Raw genomic sequence first — 15,087 nt, 5'->3', positions numbered from 1 at the left:
TGTTGCAAGGAACATGCGAAACTGTACATACGACAAAAAGAGTACAATCGCAATTCACAATTGTGAAACCTGGCCCCACCTTATCATGTGAATTCATAAGGTGTCACAATTCACAGGTTTGACAATGAGCTCACCCGAAACTCTGGCTGATTGGGACCCAAACCCATTTTCACACCTTGGCTCAGGTGATTAGAGGATCATCAGGGGGTCCTTTTGTCCCTCTGTGGGGGGATACTCCCACTAGGTTTAAATCTGGGACTCTCCACCATTTGACCTTAGAACTGAAGAAGCTTCTCGGATGAGAGGTGAAACGTCTTCAAACAACTTAAAGAAGTCCAGATGCTTTTCTTTGAAGCTCCTTTGACTACGATGACCTGGATGACTGAGAACCTTCACAGACATGTCCCTTAGTTACGCTCCCGTGACCTCAAACGATGGACTGATCACCGCTCCTCCCCTTCATACCATGCATTCACACCCACACAGACACACACCTATGCATGCGCACACACACACATCAACAAGCTAAGTGTTTATTGTTATATTGTTACTCATTTCCTTTGTCTCCCTGATCCTCTCTCACCTTTCTGTCTGTGTTCTTCACAGAGTTTTTTCCTCCCAACTGAGTGCTTGCTTAGGGACAAATTGAATACACAAAGCAAAGTACTGCAAATGATCCAGTAATGACTTTTAAATACACGTCTGTAAATTTTATCAGTATGACACCTCATAAAGCTCAACACTACATGTTTACTTTCGAGACTGTGATTATTTTCTTAAACGTTTAACTGTAATCACTTTGTCCTTCTGTTTGTGTGTAGAAAGATGTCAGTCAAATAAAAGACTTAATCAAGAGTTTCCCTTCAAAATAATGCTTTAATTACCAGATGCCTATACAGCCTTGGCCCCATTTGGATTAACAGCTATTTTTATGGGAGCTCATTCCAAGACAGACAAGCTTCAAGTTTACTCTCTTGAGACAAAATACAGTCTGCATCACTGTCACTGTTCCTGCATATTATATGAAGTCACAGCAGTCTTAAATATATATATTTAGGGTTTTGCTCAGTCATCAGCAGTTTTCTTATCTCAACACTTTTTTGCTCATTTCCAACTCTTTATTGTTGACCATTTTTACCTTATGCTATTCCCCTTATGATTCGCCCCTTAATTCATGTTTTAAGCTAGCTTTCGTCCGATTGGCTAGCTCATGCAAACAAAACATTTAATAAACAGCAGGTGGGTGGGGCTTCTCTGCTTATCCACTTGTTAGGTGATGACATATCAGCCCAGTTTCCAGGTCCAAGCTTCTATTGCAATAATTGAGGTTGTCATCTTTTTAGGATGTTTGTGTCTTGTTTAATTGGATAGAAACCAGCCTCATTCTTGGTCTCTTCAGCGTTTTATTTGCACACCAGCAAATTAGGAAATCTTTAAAATCTCATGGTGTACACTGCAGCCCATGGGCACTTCAGAAGATTTCAGGATCTTACTTAGGATCAGGGCTTTTTCATATCAAGTAATCAAAATCATGCGGCAACATATTAATGACTAACCTTGTGATGTGGATGGATTATGTCAGATGCTTTCCTGGCTGAAGTTTAGTTCTGCTTTATGATAATATGATAGAAAGTTATAGCAGAGCTGTGCATTTTACAATTTTTTAGAAATTCTTCAATCGGAACATAGTGTGTCATCTTTAGGTGGGAACTAACTAGCTAATTTCCTGCTAACATCTAACTGCTAAACTTTATAAATGCTTTATTCAGAAATCCTTGGAAGTTAAACTTTATTGTAACACCTTAGAGAAAAGAAAATTGTGAAACAATAATCAGAGTAATAATTCTCAATGTAAAAATGTGAAGACTGATTATCTCAGTACCTACAGTATATAATATAAAAAGATTCTGAGAATCTGGAGAAATCTGTGCACAAGGGACAATGAAGGAACAAATTAATAGAGGATGTTTGTGAACTTTGGGCCCTCACTTACAGAAATCAGTGTCTGTGAACATAGTTTTCTGTTCCATCCATGAATTCAGGTTAATGCTCTATCATGCAAAGAAGAACCCATATGTAAATACGATCCAGATGCCAGCATATTCTCTTGGATGAAGCTAATTTAAAATGGACTGAGGAAAGTGTAAAACTCTTCTCTGGTTTAATTTACTTTTGGAAAACATGGATGCCAGAGAGGAGGCATTGTTATTGGTGCTCAGTACACCAATAATAATGGCTTGTTGGTGCTCAGTACAAAAACCTGCTTCTCTTGAAGGTATGGCAATGCATCATTGCCTGACCAACTGGCAGCTTGCACAACTGCAAAGGAACCATCAATGCTGAAAGGTATATGCAGGTTTTAGAGCAACATATGCTCCCCTACAGATGGCATATTTTTCAGAAAAGGTTTTGCATATTTGCACACAATGCTAAACTGCACCCTACAGCTGTTACAACAGCATGACTTCGTAGTAGAAGACTCTGGGTGTTGCACTGGCCCGTCTGCAGTCCACACCTTCCACCTATTGAAACTATTTGGTGCATCATGAAATTGAAAATATAAACCAGTTCAAAGTGCAACAATATTTTTCTTAAAATCGTGGACCTTTACAGTTTAATTGAATAACTTTATGTTCTGTTGTGAATAAAATTTGAAGGTTTATGGGATTTGCAAATCATTGTATTCCATTTTTATTCACAGTTTACATCATCCCTATGTTTTCAGAATATAGGTTGTAGATATGGAGCATTTATATTGTTTAGATCACAGGGATTACTTAACTACTTAAGTAATCCCTTACTTAATTACTTACTATTTTGAAATTTGACCATTTTTTAAAGTAATGAGATCAGCGCTAATCAGACCATAGTTAGAACAGTATACATATTTAATAAGACATAAAATAAGAAAAAGCACAGTCAGCCCCTTTAATTAGGACTAATGTGGCTGTGACCAAAAAAAAAAAGAAAAAAAAAAACCCTCCAGTGTTACAGTTGGTGGAAGGAGTGTGATAATATTATTATCTAAAATTCCAGAACTGTGTTAGTGCTTCTACAAACATTTATATATGTCCTGCTTTCTTTTTGTGGGGAAAATATGTTCTTTTTTCACAGGCATTCCAGCTGAACCCTTTCACTGTAGACTCCAAACATATCTCAACCCTCCAGGTAAAGTTCACAACCTGACCTTGTTTAACTCTTAATCAGCTTGGGGGGGGGGGGGGGGGGGGTGCGTGGTATGAATATTTACGATGGATGTAAATTCCACAACTATTGTGTCCACTGTTTGTTCAAGAGGAAAGAGTTTGTCACTCTGATTCATTCGGTAAACAGGACACAATGTAGAGAATCATGGTTGATTTGGAAAAAAGGTTGAAAGGAGGTCAGAAGGAGTCCCATATTTTTTTGATGTTACTATGTGGCACTTTTTTTTAAAGAAAGATCTCACACATGTCAATACATTTTTAAAAAGCCATTATAAAGTCAGTAATGGGATCATAGAAAGCCTGTTGATATTTTATAGTTGGAGAGTAATGTATCAGTTTGTCTGTCTGCTCAGCTTTTCTGAGTTCTCCCTTTGCAGACTGTTGTTATAGTGCTCAGGCTTAAGTTACAAAGCCAACTGCAAAGGCAGTTGTATTTGCTCAGTCTGTTGGGAAAGGATAACTGAATGTAAAAAAACACGTTTAAATGTTTAAAATTAACAAAGTGACATCTTTAGAGCAAGGGTTTAAAACCTTTCAAATAATACATACATGCATACATACATATATATATGTCATTAAACCTCTCCAGGTTCTTCAGCTGTTAACCAAACATGAGCTTCTTTCAGTATCATTTGTCTGTCATTTCTGCCTTTCCACGTCATTTCCCTTCGAATGTCTTTATTGCGCTATAAGATGAAAGCATGCTTGGCTAATGCGGGCATTTTTGAAAAAGTTAAATCCACACCAGTGTATGTCTAATGATACCCATTGTGACTCAGTGGGACGGCCCAGTATGAGGAAGGAGAGAGAGGTGACGTGAGGCTCTGCACGTCTCTTCTGGGGTTGGTTTCACACATCTTTAGACTGAACAAAGTAGCTGAGATTTTGTTGTGGGTTGCGAGTGGACGTGGAGAACGTGGGGGCGCAAATCACCTTGACCACAAAGACCGTGGACGTGGAGGGAAAAAAAGAAAAGAAAAATTTGGTTTCAGACATTAAATCGTATCATTTTCGAATCGTTCTTTGATAAAATAAAAATAAATAAATAAAATAAAACGCATAAATAGCCCCCATTTTATAAAAACTTTATCAGAATTATCCTAAAAAATATAAAAACAATAATATTCAAAAATATTATGAATACACAGAAAAATTGTTAATGTTATACATTCACACTACACGTTAGACCGAGACAAAATGGAAATTAATGGCAATGTTGCATTTTGAAATGGTAAAAAAATATTTAAAAAATAAACATACAGCAGAAAGCTTCAGGAATATTTGAAAATCAGTCTTAGTCTTAGTCTTAATTAGTCTTAGTCTTCCACATGGAGCTTTAATTAATAAATATCAGATATCAGTTATACCCGCCGCTGGCGCCGCTGCTAAAAATAGAATAAAATGAGTAATATACCGTGGATTGCAGTCGGTTTAAGAACTATTGCACACAATGTCGATAATGAAAAAAGGGTTACGTATTAAGTGCTGTTCTAAGAATCACCACAGAGAGGCGCTGTGGCGCAGTTTTTGTGCGCGTGTAATATGTGTGAACGTACGTGCTTGCGCGCGCGCGTCCCAAGTCACGTTGTCTGCCGGCCGCGCGGGCGGAGTTAAATAGCGGATGTGTGGCACAGGCCGGTAGATTAAACCCGGCTCTGCACCGGTCAGTACGCTGAACACACTGAACGGAAGAACTACGCTCTAGTTTTACATCGCCTCCGGCTCTTCGAAGTCTTTTAATCGACGGGATTTAAGCGTCTTAGTTCTCCTGTGCAGTTCATAAGGCCCGAAGGAATGCCCAGAGAGCTCACCCAGAACAGGATCCAAAAGATCTGGGTTCCCACAAAGGATGACAGGCGGAGAGGTAAAACACTGCAGATATTATGCTTTGCTCGTGGGTACCTCAGTAGTTACTTAAATGTAACGATAACTGGTATTTTCAATGTATTTTCGCGTATTAATGTACGCTAATCAAGCTAGTTCTTTTTTTTCTGACGACATGTGAATGTGGTGCTGGGTGGGTATTGCCGTAGGAATGCTTATCACGTCGCTGCATTGCTGTAAAACAACCCCGTAGTGTTACTTTTGTGACTGAATTGCAGTTTTGGTCGAATATTCTTGAGTCTTTGGGTGATGCACTGCACCTGCCGCATACGCCGGTCTTCTAAATCACCAAGTCGAAAAACCGGCATCATTCATTCATTCATTGGTGGTCTCGCTCAGCACGTGCAACACGTCACTACCTCTCTCCGGCCTAACTAAGCTCCTGTTGCCATGGTTAATAGTGCCTTCCCCTCCCCCGCGCAACCTGCGAACGATGCTGGTTCCGTTTTCTAGTTGGTCAATCGGCAAATGCCCGTGAATGGCCATTTAAAACTGAATTAAATGCTAAAGCAAATGACCTATTTGATAGAAGTAAAGCGAATTTCATGTCATTTACGTCCCTAATTTGTGTGTGGGTTTTTTTTCTCCCTTTTTGGTCTTTTTGATATTTTGTGCTGTTACAATTATTTGCACATTTCTTATTAGTAAGTTTAGAAAAAAACCAACATAACAGTATTTTTACCCCACTTCCAATACACATGAATGCACTGGTTACTTCATTCTGCTTCTGACTGATTATTGATAGGATTTTGCACATGGTTCACCAATCGTCTGTCAGTGCTGGGAGTTTGCCTTAAGCTTTGTTTTATGTCTGATCCAGAGATAAACCTGCAAATTTATCCAACTGAACCTTTTTGTCATAAGACCTAAAACTATTGGTGATCAGTTGTGAAAGATGGAGGTTCAACACAGGGAAGGCTGACTCTGATGTCTGAGCATCTCCTTAAAATTTGATCCATCTTTCCGTTTAAGCACTTTTGTGTTTGTGGAAACAAGATTAGCAGTGCTGTGGGGATGCGTGGGCCTATTTGAAGATGAATGGCTGATGCTGCACGGACAGAGAGGGAGCAGGCGTGACACGAAGCAAGCCCTGTAAAATCTCCCATGAGCCTTTGGGGGTGGGGGGCTTACTGTATATCTGGTCATGTGAACACAAATTGTCCTGGCTCGTGAAGGCTAACAGAAGTGGGTCAGATGTGCAGTGAGGTTGAAGCTGAACGCAAGCCCGCCAGCGGGAAATGGAGATTATAGGTTGGTGACTTGAAAGAATAATTCAAAATCCGTTATTTATGCAACTGGATACAAACCTTAGTTTGCACAGTAGTCAATTACTTCAAGTCAGTGTTTCATTGATGCTAGTCAAAATAATGGGCCTGTAATTAAAAGCATTGCATATTGTCGAAGTTTAAAATAATGAGATTGGTATATGTTCAACTAATCACTGGAGCAAAAAGCTGACTTAAAAAAAAAAGTCTTGGCTTTGCTTAATGTCACATAAGGATATATGTCTGTTATGGTCATCTGTGACCACAGAAGCCCCAGCCACTTGCTCATCAAATGTTGTTTACGATGAGCAGCCAATCAGCGTATTGTTGGCTTAAAGAGATGGGACCTAGGTGACCAAAAAGACCCCTAGAATAATTGAAGTTAAACACACAAAACATGTTTTACGTTTTGCAAACAAGCGCAATTGTGATATCTCACAATGTCTCTACAGCAGGTGGTGCTCCCCACTTCGCCAACCCACCCACCGTCATTGTCATGGTGGGTCTGCCGGCTAGGGGCAAGACGTACATGTCCAGGAAACTCACCCGCTACCTCAACTGGATCGGCATGCCCACCAAAGGTATGCTTACAGACGGCAACACACATTTGTACACTGTTCCTATTTGTTCAGTAGCTTATCAGTTTCACAGTAACACTGTGGTCCTGGAAGGAAACGGCATCAGCTCATGTTTCCAATTCCAGGACGTTGTGTTCACACTTGTTTGTCTTTCTCGTGTGTGTTGCAGTCTTCAATGTAGGAGAGTACCGCAGAGAAGCAGTCAAGAACTACAGCTCTTATGATTTCTTCAAGCCTGACAATGAGTGTGCCGTGAAAATCAGACAGTAAGTCTCCCCTCATGTTACACGAACACCCCAAATAAAAACACATTTTGTTTATTAAAAAAGAAGAAGAAAACAAACGTTTCTTATCATTGCTTTTCAGGCAGTGTGCCTTAGCAGCCTTGAGAGATGTCAGGTCCTATTTGAAGGACGAAGGTGGCCAAGTAGCGGTGAGTTTTCTATTTTCTCAAATAACTTGTTTCTGTGACAACATTATCCTGTGGTGAAGCTTTTCTTAAACTTTTCTCTCTTTTTTTTTTTTTTTGTAGGTCTTTGATGCTACCAACACAACAAGAGAAAGGCGAGACATGATCCTCAAGTTTGGGGAAGAGAATGATTTTAAGGTACATGCTGCTAACGTTAGCAGAGTACCAAAGTACTGAATCAGTGATGTGGAGCACCTTTCTAAAGTCTCACTTTTCTGTTTAGATTTTCTTCATTGAGTCCGTGTGCGATGATCCCAGCGTCATTGCGTCGAACATCATGGTGAGTCACAAATATAACCTCAGAGACATTACTGTGCTGTTTTTACACAATGCTCACAAATCTCTGGCATCAGGCATGTTGTTCGCCGCCTGACAGTTTTCCTTCCTATGCAGGAAGTGAAGGTGTCCTGCCCGGACTACCGGGACTGTAACAAGACTGAAGCCATGCTGGATTTCCAGAAAAGGATTGAATGCTACAAAAAGAGCTACCAGCCTCTGGACCCAGATCAATACGACAGGTAAAAAAAAAAAAATTTAAATTTAATTCTCAGCTTAGATTTGTCTCACTGGTTATGTCGCGTCATTGCAAACCTTCAGATGAATCATTTGCATCCTGTCTTCTCCCAGGGATCTCTCCTTCATCAAGGTAATCGATGTGGGTCGCCGTTTTCTCGTCAACCGCATCCAGGATCACATTCAGAGCAAGATCGTTTACTACTTGATGAACATCCACGTCCAGCCCCGAACCATCTACTTGTGTCGGCACGGGGAGAGCACAGACAATCTGAAGGGAAGGCTGGGGGGTGACGCTGGCCTCTCAGCTCATGGCAAACAGGTACAAAAGAGAGCATAAGAGCTTCCAGTTGATCAGCTGATACTTTCCTTTTTTTAAACCTTGCATAATGAACACCAGGTGATAATGACTACTACTTTGTCTGCTGTAGTTTTCATCCGCCCTGGCTCGATTTGTGGAGGAGCAGCAGTTGAAGGACCTGAAGGTCTGGACGAGCCAGCTGTGTCGCAGCATCCAGACTGCCGAGCACCTCGGAGTCCCGTACGAGCAGTGGAAGGCTCTTAATGAGATTGATGCAGTGAGTGTCACTTAAAGATGTATTTTTAGGTTGTATTACACATTGCTAATTGCACATCATGTCTAAGCTGACTACGTGCGTGGTGTGTTCTTTTAGGGAGTCTGTGAGGAGATGACGTACGATGAAGTGAAGGAGAAATTCCCTGAGGAGTTTGCACTGAGAGATGAAGATAAATATTATTACCGCTACCCTGCTGGAGAGGTACACGAGCAGCCATTTGGTACATTGACACTTTACCTCATAAAATAAAAAGCTATTTTTTTTAAACCCCCCCTCCTTCCCCTTCTACCTTTGCAGTCCTACCAGGACCTTGTGCAGCGGGTCGAGCCAGTCATCATGGAGCTGGAGAGGCAAGAGAACGTGTTGGTTGTTTGCCACCAGGCCGTCATGCGCTGCTTGCTGGCCTACTTCTTGGATAAGAGTGCAGGTGGGTACTCCAAATCCCACAAACCCGCCTGGGTTCAAGGTCAAATTCAAATGTGTTCTTGCATGAGTTTTTAATCTTTATTTATATTTTCCTTGCCATTTGTTATTCCAGATGAAATGGCCTACCTGAAGTGTCCCCTCCACACGGTGCTCAAACTCACCCCAGTTGCTTATGGATGCAAAGTGGAGTCAATCTCCCTGAATGTGGAGGCAGTAAACACCCACAGGGAGCGACCCGAGGTAATGGGAGCTCATTGTCACGTCCTGTGTCTGAGCAGCTGCTGTTCATTGTCCTTATTCATGAAACTCCACGCATGTGTTTGACCTTCGAGTCTGTTTGTTTTGGTTCCCTGCAGGAGGTTAAGAGAGGTCCTGGCACCTTGATCAGGAGGAACAGCGTGACTCCCCTCACCAGCCCAGAGTCCAACATTAAGAAACCTCGCATCGACGACCTGGACGAGGCCCCAATCCAGGAGTTGCCCCCCTCTGTTTCTGCGCTGGCCCTCTGCAGCCCATCACACATACCCCTCACTCTCCCTGGACAGGTGGGATTATCAAAACCTTTAAAATTATACTTTTTTTTTTTTTTTTTTTTTTTTAAAAAGGCTGTTGGTGTTAATGTGGAGTTTGAGAGGCAGTGTATTTGTACTCAAGCAAAGTAGATTGTTTATCTTGGCTGGATATCCAGCTGAAGTGACGAGTCACAGATGCATTTCCTTCCTGACAGCTTCACTCACACTTCTTCTCGTCCTTTTTCTTTTTTTCCTCTGCCCTCTCCTCCTTTTCCACACCTTTCAGCACTGGCTGGGCAAAGTTTGCCTGTAAGTATTCAGGATATACTGTCAGCCTCTTCTGTGTGCTGTGTCGTATTCAATGACATTTCTTCTTCCGGACTTCCACAGTACTCAAGTGTTTTACAGAAAAACAATGTATTAATAATAACTCTAAACTTGAGTAATGGGAAATGACGATTCATTACAAAATCCTGCCTGTGGAAGCAACGGGAAAAGGAAAGTTCTTAGTTCATGGGGAACTCCCACGTTTTTGTTTAGCATTCCTGTCATTCCAATCTGTTTTCATCACTACTACACTCCTGATCCTCATGCTGACTGTCCTGTTCTTGTCTTTGTATGTTTTGGTCTATTCTCGGCCTGTCTTGTGCTGCTTAAAGGTGCACCATCCTCCACTATCTAAAGGTGGTTTCGCTCTTAGTCTTTCAAAGGTAAACACACTTTAAAGGCTATGCAGTTTCTTCAGTTCTTCTAGCAGCCACATCAGTGCATTACTTAAATCTGCCAACCACAGCAAAGTAGGATGAGTTGGCTTAAATTGTTCTGTGTCTTTATTTGCCGAGCGGAGCCATGTTCGAAATCATCTGTAACCAAACTTAATTGTATAATTAAATGAGTATGCAACATTAGTACACTTCACTGGTGGCACGAGGATAGGATTTGCTGGTGCAGTGGAAAAGCATGAATAACAGTGCAGGGTGTGTGCATATGTGCGCATGTTGTCATAATCACCCAAGGATTAAAGCGATGCAGCCACAGCCACCTATTTGCACAGTGGCAAACTCGACGCAAGTTTTCACAGCACCTAAAAATATCAAAGAGCAGATTAGGGCTGAGAAAACATGCGTGACGTAACGCGTGGTTAAGACATTACACTATCTTTGGCCACTCTTTGCGTAAGACTGCTGCCTTTTGTGTTGTTATGGATCTGTATAGTAGCTATGTAGTGCACAGCTGCCAGCTGCCGCAGTGCAAAGTGAATCTAAACTTCTGTTTTGTTTGCAGAACCTGATGAGCTCACCTGGTTGCCATGACATCCTGCAGCCCTGCCAGTGAAACATTACCGACATGTGGATCATTGAAGAGTCGGTGCAACATCATCAAAGTGAACTTGTTCTCCTCCAAAATCTACTTACTTTCTCCTCCTTAAAGCCCAGGACACAAGTTGCTGCACGTCTTACTGTTCAAAACACAGTTATTGTATTTAATGTCTCAATTTTTCTTTTTTTTGTGTGATTGAATCTGTTTTGAAAAATATTTTATAGAACTTTTGCATCTCTGATGGAACCCAATTTATTGTGGTTTATTGCTTTGGAGAGACCAAAGACTGTTATGCAGAAAACTTTTTTTTTTTTTTCTTTTTGTCTTTAGTTTACACTGTCAACTTTGTAGTAGTTGTACACTGTATTTTCACATACTCATATTTTTTTTTAAGTTATGTAATTGATTGGTTTGTATGTTGACACTACACAATGAGCAATATTTTGCACAGTGGCGAAACATTTTGCTTCTGTTCGTCAGTTTGTTTGTCATGTTACTGCACAGTAATGATGAAGGTGATCTTTGCCGTAGAGTGCCTGTAGTGCTTGTTTTGCAAGCCTAATGCTGCTTCTCGCCATTTTTCTCCAGACTCGTTACTTGAGAGGCGCCACATTTCACCCATGAACTCTACATGTCATCTCAATATTTAATTTCTCCATTTAGTTTCAGTGCCACAGTGCACGCTGATCATTAGAGATGTCTCTGATGGGAAACGTTACTTCAAGTTTATTTTCTTTTTGCTCTCATTGTCTGCTACGCACAAAGTTAAGCACCTATATTTTTGTTAAAATGCGTGCTGTTAATAATATCTCTGTAAATCTTAGTGTACATATGGTACTTGCATATACATATGGTGTAAGTGACATTGTATGGGAGATGACTTGGAACCGTTGTGGGAGACTTGATGAAAATGTGTGTAACTCTTTGTAATACTGTGTTGTGACTGAATGGAAAGTGTGACGCCTGTGCCGAAAACTGCTGTATCAGGCTTGCTTGAGATACTTGAAATGTTTTCTTTTTGTAAAAGTGTTTTGTTATATTCCTTATTTATTTTTAAGTAGTTGTGAATAAGTATTCGGAGGGAAAGACACTGTTTTGATAGAACTGTACATTATTATATTTTCTTTTTTTCCTCCCTTTTGTTGAACCATTAAATTCACTTCATGGGGGAAAAACCCTGTTTGTTTTCATTGGCCCATATCCAATAATACTCAGGCTACTCTGGTTCCTTTTATGGAGCTAATGTGCACATGACATTGCATGTTCTGGCTGTCTCACCTATTCACATGAGTCACAGAGTTGCACAGAGTTGCAAGCTGCTTATCAGCCTAAAATGGACTCAGGAAGTAGCTATGACGAGCACTGATAAGCCTGACACTTCTCTTTTTTTAAAAGAAGGTTGAGTTAATAGTGCAAATGTTGTTGCTTGACAAATTACAGAAGGAATGGTACAAATGCAGAGTGCAGTGCTAGCATGACATGAGTTATTTCTGCCAGCATAATGGCTTTGCAGCAAGAGTTAGCATGCTGAAAGCTACACTATAGCACCGATGAGGTAAATGTATACTTGACATAACTAACTGGAGTGCCATATAGCACAATACGAGAAAAATACCTGGATTAAACAAAAGCAACCAAGTAAATCTGAAAATTAAATACACATATGAAGTATCAATATCAGCAGGGCAAAAACAGGAATTAAGATGACTTGAGTGAAGATCAGAATAAGTATTCACTGACATTAGGTGGTCAATGCAGCACAACAAAACTTCCTTGTGTGTAAAGTGTTGTGATGAACTGTTATCAAGGTAAATGTTGCATTTGTACAGAGTAACTGTCCTTGTGTCAGCAGAGCTGGATCGGTCTGTTAGAGAAGGTTCTCCACTGCCTGTGGGGTAAATGGTGCAGAGGGTGGTCAGGATTATCCATAATGGACAACAGTTTGTTCAGTGACCTCTTCTCCACCACAGCTTCAACAGTAGTCATCATATTACACCGCTAAACATCAACATGTTGATATATGGAGGTTCACATGTGCCAAACTTATGTGCACTCATGTTGTGTATGTTGTTTTTGTTATTGAAACTTTTAGCTAAACATGCTTTTATTCATTCAACTTTGAGCTTTATTTGTACCACCTTTTTGCATTATGTGTGTAGTTACATTACATACAGTAGTTTACATTTGGACAATTGGGCATTAGTTATAACTGATTATACACACAGTCATACAATAAATTTTAAAACAGGATATAACTAAGTTGATTAAAAATAAATATAATTTATTTAATATAAATTACATTGTTGTTCAATATAATGCATGCTGAAACTATTGGCTGATTTCACTTGATCTTTATGCAGCTATTCTGGGTTCCTTGAAGACTTATTCTGTAAGGAAACAGAAATTCAAATCCAACTACTTGCTTAACAACGCCGGCCAAACCAAAGGAAGAAGACAGCAACACATTTAAACGACTCATCAGAACGCCCTAAAGAAGAGCACAAAGGGCCCCTGAGGACAGCATTCATAACAATACAGAAAAACGACACATGAGGACACAGAAAGGCGCAGGCCTACGACAGGAAACAGCTCAACAAAGACTGAAGCTAAAAGCTGAATTTGCACAGACAAATGTTTTGTCATGACAACTGACAAAACATTGGTTGTTGACATAGTTTTGTCCCAAGCGAAGTAGACAGTAGACAATAGAATAGAAGTATTTTATTGGCATAAATGAGACCTCATACATTAGAGCATTTTTTGTGCTCTAAAGTAAAGTAAAAATTGTTCATTTTATTTTCTATGACAAGACAGTCGTCAGACTGCTGGTTAGAATGGTAAATAACCATCTGCAGTAGACACCCTTCGTTAGAAGTGCTACTTGTTCAGCACATGAATGGATCTGTGACCTTTGATCTAAGGCTGCATGCTAATGATTCACCTCAGTTTAAGGGCCAGTCATCAAAAAGCTTAATTAGGCTGTTACCAGAGTCCTTCAGAGCATTTCTTAGCCATCACTATTGTGAAGAATTGTTTAAAATGATTTTATTTTTCATGGCCGCAGGGATATTAGAACTGCACGGATGTTTTCTGGAAATTATTCTTCGATCACTACCTTTGCATCATCACCATAGATCCTTATTATTCAGTTAATAAGTTGGGTTTATGTACAAAAATATTTATTTGTGCAGATGACACAATATCTCCATTGAGATATGCAAAGTAGGAGTTGGTTTGAGGTCCGTCTTTTCCAACTAGTTTCCATAAGTAAATGACTCGAGAGTTTTATTGCCTCCTGATATCTAAATGTGCTCCTGGCGGATGGAAAATTCTGGCTTAGCTGCTGCTAAGCAAAGGCATGCAGTTGAAAAAGGACTTCATTCAAAATGTGTGCAAAATGTGCAAAAGTCACCACAGTATATTGCAAATTTCCAGATTTTCTGTTTACCACTTATGAGCTCATGAGACTTGATGAGTTATCAACAGCTTAAAATCAGAAACACATGTCAGTAGTTTGGGTTATTGTTTTAGCCTTGATGCACTTGATAAGTCACTGAAATTCACTTTAATTAAGAGTTGGGAGTTCGTCTTGTAATCGGAAGGTTGCCGGTTCGAGCCCCGGCTCGGACAATCTCGCTCGTTGTGTCCTTGGGCAAGATACTTCACCTACTGCCTGCTGGTGTTGGCCAGACGGGCCGATGGCGCGATAGCAGCCTCGCCTCTGTCAGTCTGCCCCAGGGCAGCTGTGGCTACAACTGTAGCTGGCTCCACCAGTGTGTGAATGTGAGAGTGAATGAATAGTGGAATTGTAAAGCGCTTTGAGGGTCTTGAAAAGTGCTATATAAATGCAATCCATTATTATTTTAATTAATATGAGCTAAACATTTGTCATACTAGATGCTTCTCCCTTCCTATATTTGCCTCTCTCCTGCCACTGTGTCGCACACACTATATTTGCCAGCTGGATGTGGTATTTCCCCATGTCTGAATCATGGGCAGACCAAGTGATTTGGCTCTGTTTAGTCATCCTGTGGGCAGAGTGGCTATGTGACTGCTGTCAGGTACTACTTGGTGCTCCGCCTCCCTCTCAAACACACACACAGACACACACTGACCGGCTTCCTCAGCACTCACAGGCAGAAACTCTAAAACCTACTTTGCATTGTATCTTTGCATGTTGTTGTCGCTCACGTTGGTACACTTTACCTATTCAAGTTTTCTCCTTAGTAATAATCAGCATTTTGCATCATGTTTGCTCACATTTTATTATATTAATTGACCCCCGCCCCCTCCCCATGTTATTGCCTCCTGCTTGACTGAGATGTGAATTTAATGA

General features: G+C 40.5%; 1 protein-coding gene across 5 annotated transcripts; it reads left to right on the top strand.

Moving 5' to 3' along the window:
- Positions 1 to 4,829: 4,829 nt before the first annotated feature.
- Positions 4,830 to 12,139, top strand: pfkfb3 (6-phosphofructo-2-kinase/fructose-2,6-biphosphatase 3). Of its 5 annotated transcripts, none has more exons than XM_085138426.1 (16): positions 4,830 to 5,070; positions 6,811 to 6,936; positions 7,103 to 7,199; positions 7,300 to 7,366; positions 7,466 to 7,540; positions 7,626 to 7,682; positions 7,796 to 7,920; positions 8,030 to 8,237; positions 8,347 to 8,493; positions 8,590 to 8,694; positions 8,791 to 8,920; positions 9,032 to 9,159; positions 9,276 to 9,464; positions 9,718 to 9,740; positions 10,091 to 10,141; positions 10,716 to 12,139. In XM_085138426.1, the coding sequence occupies exons 1-16, from the start codon at positions 5,001 to 5,003 to the stop codon at positions 10,720 to 10,722; spliced, it is 1,605 nt and encodes a 534-aa protein (XP_084994552.1). In that variant the 5' UTR covers positions 4,830 to 5,000; the 3' UTR covers positions 10,723 to 12,139. The 5 variants fall into 5 exon arrangements, with proteins under 5 accessions (XP_084994552.1, XP_084994550.1, XP_084994554.1 ...); XM_085138424.1 differs by having other exon boundaries at positions 6,808 to 6,936; XM_085138428.1 differs by lacking the exon at positions 10,091 to 10,141 and having other exon boundaries at positions 6,808 to 6,936.
- Positions 12,140 to 15,087: the final 2,948 nt, after the last annotated feature.

Source organism: Neolamprologus multifasciatus, chromosome 17 (assembly GCF_963576455.1).
Source record: "Neolamprologus multifasciatus chromosome 17, fNeoMul1.2, whole genome shotgun sequence".
Lineage (NCBI taxonomy): Eukaryota > Metazoa > Chordata > Actinopteri > Cichliformes > Cichlidae > Neolamprologus > Neolamprologus multifasciatus.
The sequence above is the reverse complement of the archived record's forward strand: the minus strand, read 5'-3'. Positions and strand labels throughout refer to the sequence as shown.

Excerpts from the sequence above, each read along its gene's own strand:
- pfkfb3 (XM_085138424.1), top strand. The coding sequence starts at position 5,001 with ATGCCCAGAGAGCTCACCCAGAACAGGATCCAAAAGATCTGGGTTCCC. Across the intron at positions 5,071-6,807 it reads AAAGGATGACAGGCGGAGAG|CAGGTGGTGCTCCCCACTTC; the intron begins GTAAAACACTGC and ends ATGTCTCTACAG. Across the intron at positions 6,937-7,102 it reads GATCGGCATGCCCACCAAAG|TCTTCAATGTAGGAGAGTAC; the intron begins GTATGCTTACAG and ends TGTGTGTTGCAG.